Source organism: Rhineura floridana, chromosome 1 (genome assembly GCF_030035675.1).
Source record: "Rhineura floridana isolate rRhiFlo1 chromosome 1, rRhiFlo1.hap2, whole genome shotgun sequence".
In the NCBI taxonomy this organism is placed as follows: Eukaryota; Metazoa; Chordata; class Lepidosauria; order Squamata; family Rhineuridae; genus Rhineura; species Rhineura floridana.
This window is the reverse complement of record NC_084480.1, coordinates 283492590-283511234: the sequence shown is the minus strand read 5'-3', so window position 1 is coordinate 283511234 and position 18645 is coordinate 283492590. Positions and strand designations below refer to the sequence as shown.

The window sequence follows — 18645 nt, the reverse complement described above, 5'->3', positions numbered from 1 at the left end:
GCCCCTGCTTATACTTGCAGAAGTATTCACAATAAAGCATTAACTATGGTTTACTAAAACACACAAACCGGACCTTTGATTCTTTTGTTTACATTAACATTGTACCATGGTTTGTATGATATTTAATAAGGAACTTAGGGATGCAATGTGAGCATAATGGTTGGTACTGAAAAGGGCCACAAATACTTGATTTATATGTTCTTTTGAAGTCAAAACTAGCCTTCCTAGCCCATAGAAGCCTTCCCTTTTCCCATTTCTCAGACCTAGTTGCATATATTCTGTGGGCCAAACAAGTGCACTGCCCCCAAAGGAGCCACACTGGTGTTTCCAAAGTTCTCTAAGGAAGGGCAGAGTGAGTTCTGTTAGCTTGCATCTGCTGTTAACTCTGATCAGTAACCCCTCCTCAGTCCCACCAGTATTCCACTGGGCACTTCTAGGATAGCCCCATCTCTATGGTTTGACTGTCTTTTTAGAATGGTAAGGCAGGGGAAGATGCACAAACCTCTTTCTTCTGGTTTTGGAATTGTGGAGAGAGCATGGTTCAAACTAGATTTCTGCCTGCCTTCCTCTCCACAACTCTCTCCTGCAGCATATGACCTGTCAGTCTTCAGTGTGTATTTAAATAAGAAAAACGCGACACATTTATTTTGATATTGTTTCACGAAGAGCCAATCACAACCCAGACTGCTTTAATGTATTGTAGGTGGAGGAGGGACCACTGAATGGCTCGACATCTGTAAACATTTGTTCTACAACTTGGGGCTTCAATTCTACGCTTGTTATGAAATCTGATCAAGGAGAATTTTGCTCCAAAAAAATTAATGGAGCGAACTGGCATTTGGAAACTGGAGTGAAATCGGTATATCAAACTAAAATAGGTAAGAGAACCCATGATTGAATGTTATCAAGTTAGACTGGTTTAATATAAAGCAGAGTAGCTTTTAAAATAACTTCTGGGGGAAAGCTGACAGGAGCTGGCATCTTACTGATGATGACATTTCCCTCAAGGACGATGGTGTCATTGTTTCAAGTCTTTAAAATGAGGGAAAGTAAAATGAATAAAATTTTGCAATGAATAAGGGCAGCCATTTTTAAGGGACTGAACAGTCTGACAAGCATTTGAAGAGGGATGTAGTATATAGGAGTTTATATGCAGCTGTTAGATGCCTCCAAACCACAGTGGGGGGAAACTGTACAGCTTGGTAAAGAAAGGAAATGTGGGGGCATATCAGAAACCTGGTGGAACAGTGAGAATCAGTGGGATAGTGTTATCCTGGCATAGACAAGAGAATATTAGGGTGAGGTTGTTCTATATTTATTTATTACATTTATGCCCCACTTTTCCTCCAAAGAACTCAAAGTGGTGTGCATGGTTCTCCCTGTTTTATCCTCACAACAACCCTGTGAGGTAGGTTAGGTTGAGAGACAGTGACTGGCCCAAACTCACCCAGTGAGCTTCATGCTGAGTCAGGATTTGAACCCTAGTCTCCCAGGCCCTAGTCCAATACCCTAACCACTACACCATGTTGCCTGTATGTCAAAATGGTTATAGTCCAATAAAGTAGAAAACATAAGAGGAAAAATGTTTTCTGCAGCAACACTTTGGGTGGAAGTACTAGGTCAAAAATAATTTCGAACTAGGAAAATACTATTGCCCCAAGGGTCAACTTGAGATGGAGAAAGAAACTGAGGACAAAGTCAAATGAGAAAATATAATAGTTGTTAACCGACTACCTCACATTGCCTATGTAAGTGTATGTTCAGGTCATGATCACTGACAACATTTCATGTTCCAATAAATTATTGTGCTTCAGAATAGTTAGCTGTGGGGACAACTCTGACTTAAATCTAGTCCAGTTTGTGCTGCAGATTCCACGTCCAGTGTTGACCTCATGGTGCATACAGGATGAAATATGTACGAAGTCACCTAGCAAGTGATAGCTAAGGTCCCATCCCTAACCCTTAAAATGATTAGTTTATCCCATGGGGGACATGGCAGAAACCTGGAGAAGCCTGGCTGCTAACTATGTTTCAGGTTTTCATCTAATTTTTAAATAGTAATTGTGAAGTGTCTGGTGAACTCTCTTTAGCGTCCCCTGCTGGTCATGGATAAATACAAATTGTGTTGGCCCAAACCAAAAAGGCTGCTCTCTTGTTCTTATTGATTGGACTTGAAACTAGGAAAATGTATATCACTAGGGAGACTCTGCCTCCCTGCACACTCTGCTCACCAACCACATACACCCCAGGCACTCCCAAACACGCACACTCACAAATGCACCCCCCAAGACTTACAAAGGGTCTCCAGACATCCCATTCCCTTTTTCAACCCCCCTTACAGTTCCCCCAGTCCTTCCTGGCATTGGTGCGTGCCAGGCACCATGCACTCACTAACACTCCTTGCCTGTTCCTGCACTGTATTGCTGCCTCTGCTGCTGCCTCACACCACCACTTTCCCCTCAATAAATGGTGCTGCTGCACAGTTCCGTGCAGTGTGCCTAGGCAGTCTTCCCACCTAGGGCGGGGTTGCCACAGCCACTTGCCCCCGGCTGCTTGCTCTCCACCCCTGGCTGCTTGCCTGCTAACTCCACACCTGCCCACTCACCTCATTCACTCACTCGCCTGCTGCCCACTCACCTTGTTCACCCTACACCCCACTACCCTGCTTGGTGTCGCCTGCCCCCTGCAGTCATCCTTGTTTCCCTCATGCCCTCACCTCACTTGCTGCCCTGCTGCTGCCCCCTGGCCCCACATGACACTGCATGGTGGTGTGATGGCTTAGGAAAATATTAAACTTTGGACGCTAATAGTTGCAATTATAGAGTTTTTATTTATTTTAGCAGAAATTGAATTCAAATCAACAAACCTCTGAGTTAATTCAGATTTTGTGGGTTAATTCGGATTTTACATCTGCAATTATAGTAAGTGCTGCAAGTTTTGGTGAAAAAAATATTGTTTTGTATTGTTTGGCTGCTTAAGAAGTTTTGAGTCTTTAGTCACAGTAACTTTGAAAACACTACTTCAAAGGACAGAGAATATAAAGAGTAACATTTGGGATGAATAGCGACATTATTAAATTTTGGATGTTCATGGTAACGTGTATGAAATTGAGTAATACTGGTGATATTTATTTATTTATTGCATTTGTATACTGCCCCATAGCCAAAGCTCGCTGGGCGGTTTACAACAATTAATATTCAGTTATATCAGCAGCTTTTTATTGTAAAGGTGGAGCCCTTGATTTGATCCATGTAAGGTTAATCCTGTAGAAGCATTCTCCATTTATAAAATTATGCTGCAGTTGCTGGAGCATGTATGACTGGGCTGCCACCTCTAGACTTCAAAAGGACCTCCTGACTTTAATTAGCTGCATTTCCAAGAATTCTGGCAGCGGAATCTGTTCAAGGGAGCAACACTTAACCCAGGTTTGGTTTTCCTTTGGAAGAAGATCCCCGGAGGCTTATTGGCATTCAGTAATATTTGTTTTTATTTACAGAATTATGGGCTGAGCATAGGTGAAGGCAGGCAGCTTAAGCATTCCAAGAAGATAGCTAAAATTTCACTGTTCCCACATGAGAGTTCTAAGCAGACAGCCAGCATCCCAATATGCTTACAGAGCCCAAATTCACCTCTCTGTCTGTGCCCTTGGTCTCTCTCTCACTGGAATCTCTTGTCGCACACAGACATCTGGATTACACCATTCCCACCAGGAAGATGGGTGTGTGTGGGGAAAGTCATAAGAGCACAGGAAGCTGCCTTATACTGAGTCAGACCATTCCAAGGCAGTCTCAGGCTATTTCCTTGACCATTTACCTGTAGTATTCTTAACAGAGACTTGTGGCAAAGTCTTGTGACACCTTGAAGATTAACAAATTTAATTTGTCGCCTCAAGCCCACTTTGCATGATTAGTTGGCAGATATACAAAGGAGAAAATTGTAAGGTGGGAGTTGAAAGGCAATGAGATGCAAAAATTACAGTCAGTGATAAATAGAGCTTAATATTTATTTCTTTAATAAATGTATATCCTGGCCTTCCCAGAAGGAGCCCAGCGCAGCAGAGATGGGGAACCTGTGGTCCTCTAGATGTTACTGAACTACAATTCCCATCAGCCCTCAAAAGCATAGTCAAGGATGATGGGAGTTGTAGCTCAGTAATATCTGGAGGGCTGTAGCTTCCTACTACCTGGCTTAAGAACAGAAAGGCATTTTTAAAAACCCAAATCTTCATCATGTTACTCAAAGAAATTCCATTTCATTAATCTGATTCTGTATGCGCACTGTAGGTCCCACCCTAGAATAGGGTTTGTTTTAGGACCTGTACTCAGAGCAAAGCTTCTGAGAACTGCAAACGATGAGTTGAAGATAAATTAAATCCTCTGGAAAAATTAAGGGTGATCTTTTAATCTAGCAGTAGACTGAAACACAGGAACTGTATTTTCTGTATTGTATCACAGCACAGTGATGTGTGTATGTATTTGTTCCTCCCCCAATGTAAAATCTGTTTGATCCTGCTTGCCTTTTATCTTACTGTTTCAAATGTGTTTTTCCACTTGTCCTGTTTTGTAAGGCTTGGTATTAGTGCTGCATTTGATAAGTAGTACTTTGTATGGAGGATCCTTTTTATATCAACATTTTCGTTAAGGGAGGCATTTGGCCTGCATGATAGTTAATTTTGCTGGTTCTGTTTGTTTTTTTGTAGTTCTGTTGATAGTTTATCTGCCATTCTTTTTCTTAGATTTTAAAGTTTGTTTTTCTGATCCTGTTGTTTAAATTTCTGCGTTAGCTCGCTGCTTTGAATGGTTGTGCTGTGATTTGTACTCTCATTTACCTGAAAGCAAACCCCATAAAACTCAGTGAGACTGACTCCAGAATAGACATGTATAACATTGTTCCATCTTCCTCATCTGTAACAGGTTCTTCTGTTCCAGAGATGGAGAACCATTTTCAGCCTGAGGGCTATGTTCCCTTCTGGGCAACATTTCAGGGGCCACATGCCATTGGTGGGCAGGGCCAGAGCAATGAATATAAATTTTACCTTTGTACAGTAGGCTTGTTTCTACACTGACTCACACCCAGAGGCATTATCAGAGTTCAAGGATACATCTAGGCAAAAAAAGCTTGCAAAGCAGAACTAGTGAGGAGTGTGGCCTGGGGAAAGTGTGTGTGATCAGGGAAGTGAGGATCCTGAGGGCCAGTTAGAGAAGCCTGGAGGGCCACATTTGCCCCTCCAGGCCTGAGATTCCTCACCCCTCCTGTATTCCATAATATTTGAAAGGGGGAAAAAGAAAAAATGGAATATTCTCCTTACTCACACACATTTTATCTTATTTTATTTATTATTACATTTTTATACTACCCTTCCTTCAGAGAGCACAGGGCTAAGGTCATGGTGTTTCTGTTCCCTTTTATCATTAACTACAATTTTGTGAGGTAGGTTATGCTGAGATATGTTGATCCAAGATCACCTGATAAGTATGGCAGCTGAGTGAGGATTTGATCTAAGGTCTCCCAGGTCTAAGTCCAAGACTAACCACTACAGTATACTACACTGACTAACTAAACACACACAGTGTATAGATTCCGAAATGCTAACTACTGTATGTGAATATGGTATAAAATGAAGTATGATAATTTTGTATATATTTCACTTCCCTGCTTAGAAACGTCTATTTCTACTTCTCCAGAACTGTGTTCCCATTGAATTCTATGGAAAAATCACCTTTCAGGGTCTGCTTTCTTCTGCTTGAACTTAAGCATGAGTTAATAGAATTGCCAACAAAAAATGCACAACATTAAAAGAGAAATGGGGAAGGGAGGGACCTCACTTGAAGTTACCTACACTAAATAACCATAGTTATTTTTTAATTTGTTTATGGATTGGCTTCCCTTCATAAAATAGGCTAAACTATCAATTGGATTAATCTTTAATTAGAGCTTTTCAATTTTTTATGCAGGGTAAAGAATTCCAAATCCCAATCTTTAAATTTTTGGTTTTAAATACAAAAAGCGAAAGAAGCCATGTTGGTCCATAAGAAAAATGCCCCAAACTATATTTGGGCAAAATGTTCATTAGTGAGAAAGTTTCCAGAACTCTTCATCAGGCTGGATGTAAAGCAAATAAAATGAAATAAAATGGGGGGTGTAAGGGGGTGGGAACTAACTTGATTTTGTAGCCACAAAGTCTGCATTTGGTCACAGTCTTAAGATGGGAGTGTAGTAGGAGACAGCAGTCTTAATTGGATTAGTCTAGGAGGTGCTGGTTTCAGGATGCACCTGGGACTGCTGGGAAAAGAAACACACCATGGTTGATCTTCCATTTTTGAAAATATAAAATCCAGATCTCTGTCTCTAGCCTTAAGCGAAACACACAGATTCCTTGTTAGGTAGAGAACAGAAATACGCTTTTAAATAGGAAGCCTTTCATTTGTTTGATTTGTATCTCTTTCGGCTTTCTGGGATTAAAATATTTATTTGGGCAGGAAAGAAGCCTGAATGGCTATTTTATAGGCCGGGGCAGGTTACAATATATTCTTAGCTTTATCCTCACAATAACCCAATGAAATAGGTCAGGCCAAGAGATGGTGCTTTGACCCTAGTGGCCCTCGTGGAGATGGTTTCCCGTGTCTAAATCCAACAGTCTTCCATACTCTTTATTACTGTATCTTTCCTGAGAGAGAATGAGAATATTGTGTACGGATTGTTTTCCGTTTGTAGAATGACTGGATTTCTTATCCTAATAATAGTTTTGTTATGGAAGTTACAAAAAGCCTACATGGTATAATGAATCCAGAACGCTGATTGAATGTTGTCTTTATTATGTGTCACCTAAGAGATTTTTTTAGCCACAATCCTGCTGAACAGTGATAATGGATGCTGTGAGATGGGTAGATGGTGGAAGGGCACAGCTGCAAGGAGTGGTGGAAATATGATAAGAACTGGGTGTTACATTTTTCCTCTCTTTTGTTCGTGGCACTCCTGTTGAGCGACTGCCTCTTTAAAAAGTGTGTGTGCTTGGGAAGCCGAGGCACACTGCAAAGTGCTGGGGAAGCTTAGCTTTACTGTGGAGCCTGAGCCTGAGTGAAACCTAACTAGCTAGGCGATATGCAATTCCTGATTGACAGCAGGACTAGCATTATGCAAATACTGCTAGAGAACAGCAGCTAGGGAACAGTGATCAGGGGCTCTGCTAGGGATCTCTCTACATACGCCCGCTCCTAAATCCCCCTAGTTGTTGTTTTCATTTCTCCTTTTGCTGTGGTGGCTCAGCCTAACAATCAATAAATGACAAAAAAAGTTGTTGCTTTCTTAGGCATGAATAAATCCAATCCTCCGTGCAGTTTCAGTGTCTGTCAGCTCAAAGAGATGTGCATGAGCTTGTTAACTCAGGATGAATTGGGTAATATTTAGCAGGGTAATGTGCTAATCTTTAAACCTTCTATGTTTTCAGTCCTGTGTATGTATGGATCTCTTGACACAAAAGTGTGTATTTTGTCTGCTTCTTCTCGTCTCTTTCAATCTGAAGCCTTATGTAGGTCAGGCTTGGCTTAAGCAGATTTCCTGAACCTGCGTCAGCTTAAGCTGAAAGAATTTTAATAAACCCTCCCTTGTAGGCGTGGGCCTAAATGAGACAAGCCTAGTTAAGCCTGATCTTTTTCTGTTTGTGAAAAAGAGCTGAGCAGAGCTAGGATCTGCGTGGTGGTTTCAGGAACTGCTTCTTCAAGCTGGAGAGAACGATGGTTGGGAAGGCCAGGTCCTCGAATTTTACCCTGTCTGAAAAGCTTGATTTGTTGAAACTTGTCAAGCCGTATGTTAAAATTCTCGAAGAGCACACCAACAAACACTCGGTCATAGTGGAAAAAAACAAATGCTGGGACATCATAGCTGATAACTACAATGCCATTGGAGTAGACCGCCCTCCTCGCACCGCGCAGGGCCTGCGCACGCTGTACAAGAGGCTCAAGGAGTACGCAAAACAGGAGCTCCTGCAGCAAAAGGAGAGCCATTCTGATTACAAAAGCTACATCTCTGAACCGACTAAGAAAGTTGTGGAGATGATCCCCCAGATTTCCAGCGTGTGTTTGAGAGAGAGGAACAATCTGCCATGGTAAGTTGCATTTTGCATTGCACTTAGATGACAACTATAGCGCCTCCTGTCTTCTGTGCCAGTCCCTTTTTGCTATAAATGTCTTAGCCTTTGGAAAAGTAAAAGCACTGTGATTCAAGTTGATTGATTTTTTTAAAAAATAATGACTGACTTTTCTGCTCAACTTTCAGCTGTCTATTTGAAAGATCTTATTGTCAGACCCTTGGCAAGTGAGGGTTAAGAAAGAATCCAAGTGAAATAGGAGCTCCAACTTTTACCCCTCCCCTTTTAATAGGCATAACATTCAAACACTGACCAAGTGAAAGGCTGTTCTACATTTAAGGTAGTACTGCAGGCAACTTGCCTGCATACGGAAGCTGATGTCTGTTTTGGATAAAATCGACATAAAGTCGAACAGGAGAACAAAGAAGCCTCTCTGATACAGTGTGCCCTGTCAAGGATTATGTTAATCTCTCAGGGAGGAATACATTTTAACTGAATTTAGATCTTTCAAATGATTTTTCTTCATATGCCTTTTTTAACAATGCCTTTTTAACAATGCAGATTGATTGTTTTGAAAGAACCATATTCTCTGAGCCCAGAACACAGATTAAAGCTTTCATTTAAACTGTAAATAAGAGTGTATGGAGTACATTTACAAGGTTTGTGCACAGTTTGCAACACTGAAGTCACACAAAAGTCTTTTATTTACTAACAGCCTTTTAGTGTTTAATCAAATTAGAGCTTGTCTAGATTTGAGCGAGACATAGAGCAGGCAGGCTGTTTCAAGCTTCCTTACAGGGCCTTTGCTTATGTCCCCCTCCCCCTCTGCAACTGACTAGCAAAACAGCTTCTGTCCAGGGCCTGGTTGTAGACATTTTTAAAACCAGGGAGAAATGAACAGCTCTCTTCCTTACTCCTGTCACAAACCATTTAAATTCATGTCACTTATTGTGCAAAACAAATATGTTAATCTGAATTTCTGGGAAAGCTGGCGTGCATGTGCATGCTGGTCAGTCCTTGATTTGTGCTGCCTCTGGTTGCATCAAATGGTAACAGTTGTTTAAATCCCACCATAGCAAATGCTGTAAAAATAATAAGTGGTAGTAGGCCTTTTGGTGATAGAATTCTGTTGTTAGCTAGGGTGAATACGTTATTATTGCAGCACAATCCTTTTTTTGTTTACTCAGAAGTAAGTCCCATAGAGTTCAGTGGGACTTATTCCCATGTAAGTATGTATAGAACTAGCAGTATTTTGGAAGGTGGGGGAGCAGTGATTTCTGCAATACTGATTCAGACTGAAATGGTCAGCATAAGCCAGTAGTATGGCACCAGATCTGGTTGGTCAGATACTCTCTTACTTCAGCCACTGAGCCAATGCAGCAGGTATTTCGTATCGTGATAATTCTGTAATAGTGGGAATATGTGGATTTGTAATTACAGCTGTATTTTATTTTTGTTTTGTAAACTGCTTTGGATGCTGTATGAAAAACACAAAATGTGGCATGTAAATGTTTTAATAATTTATTTATTTATTTATTTATTTAATTACATTTCTAGACCGCCCTATAGCAGAAAGCTCTCAGGGCGGTGTACAACAAATAAAATCACAATTAAAATATGAGCAAGTGTGGAAAAAAATATATATATATAGTACAATTATAAAACATTAATAAAATTGCCATTGAGATTTAAATTTAGATCATATTAAGTTTAAAATGTTAAATTAAAATATTTAAAAATTTACAAAATTTAAAAAGCCTGGGCGAAAAGGTAAGTTTTTACCTGGCGCCGAAAAGATAACAGAGAAGGCGCCAGGCGTATCTCGTCTGGGAGGGCATTCCATAGTTCGGGGGCCACCACCGAGAAGGCCCTAGATCTAGTTGTTGATCTCCGGGCCTCTTTATGGGTTGGGACCCGGAGAAGGGCCTTCGACGTCGAGCGTAGTGAACGGGTAGGTACATAGCGAGAGAGGCGCTCCATCAGGTATTGCGGTCCGATGCCGTTTAGGGCTTTATAGGTAAGAACCAACACTTTGAATCTGGCCCGGAAACATATCGGTAGCCAGTGCAGCTGCGCCAGGACAGGTGTTATATGGTCAAATTTCTTTGTCCCAGTGAGAACTCTGGCCGCAGCATTTTGCACTAGCTGAAGTTTCCGAACCGTCTTCATAGGTAGCCCCACGTAGAGTGCATTACAGTAGTCCAATCTAGAGGTTACCATAGCATGGATAACTGAGGCAAGATGCTCCTTGCTCAAATAGGGTCGTAGTTGGGCTACCAGCCGGAGCTGGTAGAATGCATTCCGTGCCACCGAGGCTACCTGAGCCTCAAGTGACAGGAGCGGATCTAATAAGACCCCCAAACTACGTACCTGTTCCTTTAGGGGGAGTGTAACCCCATCTAGGACAGGTCGAACGTCAACCATCTGGGCAGAGGGTCCTCCCACCAACAGCATCTCAGTCTTGTTAGGATTGCGTTTCAGTAATATTATGGACAGTGGGCACCTTAAAGACTATTGAAATCTAAAAGATTATGGCTCTTTTTAATGTATTTAGGGGAAACCATTTAATTCAATAATGTTCAAACATTTCCCCCAAATTTAAATTTGCTAGCTATTAGAGAGAGAGTGCTTTGGCCATAAATACATTATGCTGGAGTATGGGAAGGGCCATAGTTTAGTGGTAGAGCATCTGCTTTGCATGTTGAGGGTCCCAGGTTCAATCCCCAGCATGTTCATCTTGGGGTGGGAGAGACTCCTGCCTGGAACTTTGGACAGCCGCTGTAGCTCAATGTAGACTGTGTAGTCTACACTGTAGTGTAGACCACTGTTCTTCAAGCTTGGGTCCCCAGATGATGTTGGAGTACAATTTCCGTCAACCAGCCAGCTTAGCAATGGCCAAGAATGATGGGTGTTATAGTCCAAAAACATTTGGGGACCCAAAGTTGAAGGTCTGACTCAGCATAAGGCAGCTTCCTATGTTCCCAAATTATGTTAATTTGATTGCAACTTGACTTACCTGTAGTTGTTTAGGATCTGAGTGAAAAGCTTTTCTAAAGCCTTTTACATATTATATTCCTCTTAAGACAGAACTAGTGGTCCAGATTGGCCATTCTCCCAACTGACTAAGGTTCTGCCTCTTCATCTCCCCATCATTTCCCATTACTGTTGTTTCCATGTCAGTCTCTTCTTCCTGGAAACAATCACTTCATCATGTTTGCATATCAGAAACCTAGTAGTTAAGACTCATGAGTCAGGGAATGGGGTTGGTCAACAGAGATAGTGAAGAACAGAGTGACCCACAGCTCTGAATTTCCAATTTCCAGTCAAAAAGTCACCATTTGAGAAGCAGACGTACAATCTGCTCTGCCTCATCTCTCTAAGATGCTCTGGTATCTGGATGGAATGTTGGGTTGGATGAGAGCTAATAAACAGTATGAAACCTGGAAAGACAGAGATTCTGTGGGTCAGTAGTTCCCAAGTCTGGGAGGTTGATAAGTTGCGGTCACACTCTCCTTGAAGGAGTAGGTGTGTCATCTAGAGATGCGCCTAGATCCAGCTATGTCACTGCGTATGCTACTGTTCTCAAGGGCTAGGAGTGCCTTTTACCAGTTTTGGCTGGTAAGACACCTGTGGCCATTCCTGGATCAGGATAACTTGTCCATAGTTGGCCATGCACTGGTATCTCAAGGTTGGATTACTGCTGTTCATTCTGTGTGGGACTACCCTTGAGGTTGGTTTGGAGGCTGCAGCTAGGTTGTTTGGGGGGGCATATTACTGCCAGCATATAACACCTTGTTTGTGGGATTTGCACTGGCTGCCAGTCTGCTACTGAGCCCAATTCAAGGTTTTGGTACTAACATATAAGGTCTACGGGCCTTGGGACCAGGTTACTTGAGATATCTCCTTATTCCTTATATACCCAGTAGATCATTGCATTCTTTAGGAGGATTTCTCCTTAAAGTCCCAAAAATATCAGAAATCTGCTTTACTATAACTTAAAGCAGGGCTTTCAGTGTGGCTGCCACTATTTTGTGGAATAGCATCCCTGTGGCAATATGAAAGGCCCCCACTATCTATACTTTCTGGAAACAACTGAAGACATTTTTGTTTCAACAAGCTTTTCCAGCTGGACGAAAAAATCTTAGGTTTAAAAACAATACAAAATGAACACCTATCTTTAGGTTTTTTGTACTATTTTTCAAAGCTATTTTTAGCTGTTTTTATAGTAAGTTTGTAAATCTCCCTGTGAAACATGTAAAAGGAGATTAATAAATTAATAATAATACATTCTCTGCCCCCACCCAGCCTGAGAGTGCTTATTAATACATGATAATAGTTCAGTTTGGAAGCAGCTGATGACACCATTGATGTATGATTCCTATTTTTCCTGTCATCATCATTGGCGATCACTCGTGGCAGAGTATGTATGATTCCTATTTTTCCTGTATCTATAGGCTGATCCATCACAAAGTGTGATTTGACTGACACTATACCATTCCCTGTTGCCAGTTTGTTATGACCCTAAGCTGTGCTTTCATCTTTTCATTTTGTATATCCTGAACTGCAGTTAAGATTAAACCATTAATAGCTTATTTCTGATGAAAGTTGTTGAGATTCTAAATGTGTTAGAATAATTTTCTTTCCTCTTACCAAGTAGTGGGAAGTTCAGGACAGCCTTTCTGAGGCCAGTTAGCTGAAGTGGGGAGAGAGAGCATTGAGCTTCATGGTCTCATTTTGGTTGAAGGAATAATGAGGGTGGGTTTAGTGACTGGGAACAAAAGAAGGAGCCCCAACATGTTATTTTTTTAAAATACCCTTCCAGTGAGGGGATTTTGAGTAGAGGAGCAATGGATGAAAGACAGAAGGGTGTTTTTTAACATTTCCTTGTCTATTGTTTTTCTGCCCCTAATCTCCATTCTGCATGGCATGGGGTTCAAAATGCATGTTTACACATAGTTGAACCTTGTGGTGGTGAACTGGGGACATGGGGGATGACTCTTTGGAGCCCCAAAATGGCAAGTGAGGAAGGAGTTAAACACCTTCCTCACACTTCTCTCAAACCCTCCCCTAGCTGGTTTTCTTTCATATCCCAGTATCAGGGCCTTGTTTACCTGTTATAGGTAAATATTACACATTAGTATCAAGCAGTACTATCCTAAAAGGTGAGAAGTGTGCAAGCCTTGGAGAGTGACCTCCCCCCACACACATGAAGAAAGGTTACAATATTTGGAGCTATTTAGTTTAGAAAAAGGGGGACATAATAGTGTCCCCCGTCCCCCCCGTGTGTGTCTCACATAATACTAGGAAGGGGTCACCTAATGAAGCTGAAGGTGGGAGATTCAGCACAGAGAAAAGGGAGTACTTCTTCAAACAGCACATAATTAAACTATGGAATTTATCTGTTTCCACAAGATATGGTGACTGCCACCAACCTAGAAGGTTTTAAAGGGGATTAAAACAAATTAATGGAGGACACTACTGATGACTGTTACTCATGGTGGCTGTATATTGCCTCCAGGGTCAAATATGGCATGCTTCTGAATCAGCATGCTTGTGCTCATGTCCTGTTTGTGAGCTTCCCATAGGCATCTGGTTAGCCACTGTAGGACACTGGATGCTGGACTAAATAGACCTTTAGCCTGAGCTAGTAGGGCTCTTCTGATGCTTTTAATGCTCAGGAGTCCTTGCACTGCCCCTACCAAGCCAGATTGCAGCTCCATTCCTGGACTTGCCCAATATCTCAGATACCTGTACTCTGTTTTTAGAGAACATCTGTGCTTTCCATGTAGCTGACTAATCAAACAGGTTTGGGCCACCCTAATCAAATGTACCATTGACATGCTGCTGTTACCTAACACACTTGCCAAATACATTCACTTCCTTATTAAAGTAGTAATAGCAGAATTAGTCTGGGTGTATCAATATAATATGTTTGGAGGTAGTACAGAGTTAGGAATCTAGAGTCCTCATGCTTTGTGGCATTTGGTGAGCAATTCCAAGCTTGGTTAGATCTAACATAACTGTGACTTGTATCCCAACCCCACTATGGTAACTGTATTTTCTCATTTTTCAACAGAGGTCTCCTTACCCTGCTAGACAAAAGCTTGCATCTTTTTTTCTTAAGTTTAGAATTTTAATGTAAACATTTGCTTTAAGCTGGTTTTTCTAAAAGAGCCAGCTTGATAGCACCCTCTGAAGGTGTTTTGTGAGATGAAGGGAGAGGGCCTTCTCAGTGGTGGCGCCCAAATTATGGAATGATCTCCCTGACGAGGTACGCCTGGCGCCAACACTGTTATCTTTTCAGCGCCAGGTCAAGACTTTCCTCTTCTCCCAGGCATTTTAGCATGTGTTTTATATTGTTTTAAATTTTTAAATTGTGTTTTAAATTGTTTTTTAAAAGATGTATTTTAAATTGTATTTGTTTTTAGTTACTGTAAACCGCCCAGAGAGCTTCGGCTATGGGGTGGTATACAAGTATAATAAATAAATAAATAAATAAACAAATAAACAAATAAATAAATAATGCAGTTCTGAAGCCTGATCTTAATCTTCACCAAATATTTTCCATGGTTGTATTAATTTAGTAAATTATATTTCTGTTAGAATTTAGGTCATGGCTATTTCCCCCCTGGTTACTTTCTTTTCTTGCATCTTATTTTTCTTATTAAAAATACCGTGATTGATAGTTAAGTTGATGCTACCCTGGTGGTGCTTCACCAGATACTGGCCAGTGTCTTTTACAACTGTTTAGTGGCGTGTTTGAGCAGGGATGGGAAGCCTATTGCCCTCCAGATGTTGGACTGCAATCCTCATCATTCCTTACCATTGGCCAGGCAGACTGAGGCTGATGGTTGTTGTAGTACAACATCTGGATTGCCATAGGCTCACTCTCTAGGCTTTCCGGCTCTGGCAGGGCAAAGCATTCCAATCCACACTGCTGCCTAATGAAGAGGCCCTCTGAAAAGGTGAAAGTGTTTCTTTTTCTACATGTCTCCTAACCTGGGTCTCTGTGTCATCTCCCCTGATTCTTCTGAAGGGGCAGAATCATTCACTTAGGAACATAAGAAACTGCCTTATACCGAGTTGGACAACTGGTCCATCTAGTTCACTATTGTCTACACTGACTGGTAGCGGCTCTCCAGGGTTTAAAACAAGGGTCTCTCCCTGCCCTATGTGGAGATGCTGGGATTTGAACCAGGGCCCTTCTGCATGCTAGGCAGATGCTGTAACCACTGAGTTACGGCCATGTGACAAGCAGTGGCACTTTGCTGGCACCAGACTGGGGAACACTTGGAAACAGCTAGAAATTCTCTTACTGCTTCCATGTTCTTCCCAGCTCTGCACCAGGTGAGCAAATGACTTTTGTCATCATCCCTGCATGTGTCATAGCACTTGAAAAGGAGGGCGTTGGAGTGGCCACAAATAATAGCTGACTACTAAAACCAGGTAACACTTTTGGCCCCAGCTCTGAAGTGCTGAGATACATCTCTTGACTAAGGAATGCTGGAGGATTAGTGTATAGGCAGAAAAATAAATGATTTCAGCTAAAACATTGTTCAAGCCCTGAAGAAATGAAGTCATAAAAGCACATAGAACTATAGTAGCAGGAATTGTTGAAGATGTTACTCTTCCCTTCGTTCACGCTATTCCTTTTCTCTGTGTTGCTTGTTTTACTTTTACCAGTAGATTTTATTATTCATTGTGTGACAAAATAAGATATTCATATATAACGTGAACACCTTTCACAGTGGCAGATCTATATGTAAACACCTGTAGTATTTCTTATCAAAGGTTAACTCACAAGTGGCTTACAACAGCCTTCCCCAGCCTGGTGCCCTACAGATGTTTTGGTCTGCAACTTCAATTGGCCCCATTTAGCACAAGCTGTACTGGATGGGACTGATGGGAGTTGCAGTCCAAAACACCTGAAGGTCGCCAGGCTGGGAATGCTGGTTTATATGTTGGGTATTTGACTTTGTCATGGAGTTAGAAGAACCTTTTTCTCTTCTGTTAGTGACCAAAATATTTGTTTTATCTTCTTAGTGCCAACCTGGACAAAAAAATAGTTGCCGCTACCAGCTCACCACAGCCAGTGTTGGAGCATCACCCTGCTCCTATCACACTGGAGCTGGATCAAGATGAGGAGGATGTCAAGCCACCCCCATCATTAATTGTAGAGTTGCAGACACAGGAGAGCTTAGAGCCAAGAGAACAAGAACACTTGGTCCATGTCATGGAGAGATCTCCTTCAACTTCCCTGTCTTCTGTGGATATCAGAATGTTATCTCCGTCTCCCATCCCCAGAAGAGATGAATTTTTCAGGCTTGAAAGTGGGGAACGATTTCGACCAGCATGTGGGGGATATGACCCTCAGATGCTGCAAATGCTAAAAGAAGAGCATCATATCATTTTGGAAAATCAGAGGAAAATTGGGCTGTATATCCAAGAAAAAAGAGATGGCTTGAAAAGAAGGCAGCAGCTGGAAGAAGAGCTACTGAGAGCAAAAGTTAAAGTTGAAAAGTTAAAGGCAATACGACTACGTCGGGATCTTCCTGAATTCAACAATCTTTGAATACCTAGCAATTCTGCTGCATAAGACCACTGTTATTTCATAATTTTTTTTGCTCTAGAAAAGAAGTATTTACCGTGTTTATATGGATGGATGAAAACAAACTATTGGGGGTGGGGGGAAGAGTGCATGGTTTTTTCCATTTTGTTTTTCATGCAGATTTGCCAACAAAGCCATTTTTCACTGGTCTTCCTAGGTTTTCTAATTTGAAGTAGAACCAGTTGTAAGACTTTAAAAAAATCCTTTGAAATCTTGTGATCACATTACTGTTAGCAAAAGCAAAGATAATTTATGGAGCTATTGTAAAATATGCTGATCTTATTCTATTTCATTTTTTTCTGAAGCCGTTCTTATCTGCCCTTGAAAATACTCATTTATTTGTCCCTGGTTTATTTGTGAGTCAATAAACGTATGCAAAATGGAGAAAAAATACTGTTTTTGTTTTCTTCTTTCATAAAACTTGCGGAAAGTACAAAAAAGCATAGAAAGGAATTACTGGTGGCATATCTTCATGTTGAGCTGAGCAAGAAGGAATGTAATGGTAGCATTCATACATGATTAGCCATAGTTACTGTATGAGAATGTGAGAAGGGCTCCTGCTTTGCTCCTCTCCTCTAATCCGCAGGACCAACAAATCATGATCTTATTGCTTGCTTTTGAACCAGGGATCATGTTTTTCCCCACTCCAAACAAACCACAATGTTAAGCCAAGTTTGTTCTTGGCTTACCTAATGTGGTTTCTTTGAGCGAAAGAAACCACAATTCCAGGGTCAGGTATAACACTTAGCCAGGGGTCACAATTTGTTCCTGTCAGTGACTACAGGAGTGAAGCAGGGATAGAGTGCTGCCAATCAGCTGATTGGTGGTGCTTGCAAAAGCCCTTTTGGCCCATCCGCATCTTTACCTGGTATACCTGCTCCACACCTTGGTAACCATCTTTACCTGGTTTACTGTGACATGCAAACTGGGCCAGTGTTCTATAATGTGATATTTCTGTAATCAGCTGATATCTCCCCCCTTTTACTCTATTAAATTAAGGCTGCAGATGGTGCTTTGTATTTTTAGGGCTGGTTTTATGCATCATTTCATTGTGTAGCTACTGGTCCATAATTAACTTGTGGAATTCCTTGCTAGAGGGAGTTGTAATAGTCATTAGCATAAAATGGTTTTACGAAGGATTAGATACATTCACAGAGGAATGTCTGTTCTGTTAGATAATAGTTACTATCTGTGAACTGAGGGACACAAATGTTCAGGCAAAGGAAGGATACTGCCTACTTGCCTTGGCTGGTCAGCTGATGTGACATGCGTACACGTAATTGCTGGCTGGGAATTCTGCTCACACATTGGGGCATTGGCCTGGCATGCTCTCCCTTGCTCTACTTGTAAGTAGCAATGAATGATAATAACGTAACATTTTTATCATTCATATAAGATCTGCTAGATCAGACCAAAGACCCATCTAGTCCAGTATTCTGTTCCTACAGTGGCCAAGTCAGATTCCTATGGGAACCCCATAAGCAGAACATGAGCTTAGAGGTACTCTCCCAGCAACACACACTGCCTTTGATACCTTGATATAGCCATCATGTCTAGTTGCCATTGATAGCCTTATGCTCCGTGAATTTGTCTAATCCTCTATCCAGGTTGACAGCCAACGTTGAAACATGATAGTGGATTCTATCAGTTAAGCTGCGTGAAGAAGTACTCCCTCTTGTCCATCCTGAATCTCCCACCCTTTAGCTTCATTGGAGTCAGTTCTAGTAGTGGGGGAGGGGACTTCTCTGTATCCACTTTCTTAACACCATGCGTAATGTTATACATCCCTATCATGTCCCTCCTTATGTGCCTTTTTTCTAAAATGAAAAGCCCTAAAAGTTGTAACCTGTCCGAACTGGAGAGCTGCTGCAGCCCCTTCATATTTTTTGTTGCCCTTTTCTAGTTTGTCTGACTCCTTGAACAATCAGCTCCTTTAGAGAGATAAAATTTC

General features: G+C 41.4%; 2 protein-coding genes across 4 annotated transcripts in view; both read left to right on the top strand.

Annotated features, from left to right (window-relative positions):
• Positions 1-18645, top strand: part of RAD54B (RAD54 homolog B) — a 51339-nt gene that overhangs the window by 2840 nt on the left and 29854 nt on the right. For all 3 annotated transcript variants that reach the window (XM_061603114.1, XM_061603105.1, XM_061603123.1), the window contains exon 3: positions 704-878. In XM_061603114.1, coding sequence (XP_061459098.1) covers positions 704-878 — 175 coding nt within the window. The remainder of the gene's footprint in view (positions 1-703; positions 879-18645) is intronic.
• Positions 789-17074, top strand: FSBP (fibrinogen silencer binding protein). Its single transcript, XM_061603173.1, has 3 exons — positions 789-878; positions 7670-8104; positions 16130-17074. The coding sequence occupies exons 2-3, from the start codon at positions 7734-7736 to the stop codon at positions 16656-16658; spliced, it is 900 nt and encodes a 299-aa protein (XP_061459157.1). The 5' UTR covers positions 789-878; positions 7670-7733; the 3' UTR covers positions 16659-17074.

Excerpts from the sequence above, each read along its gene's own strand:
- FSBP (XM_061603173.1), top strand. The coding sequence starts at position 7,734 with ATGGTTGGGAAGGCCAGGTCCTCGAATTTTACCCTGTCTGAAAAGCTT. Across the intron at positions 8,105-16,129 it reads GAGAGGAACAATCTGCCATG|TGCCAACCTGGACAAAAAAA; the intron begins GTAAGTTGCATT and ends TTATCTTCTTAG.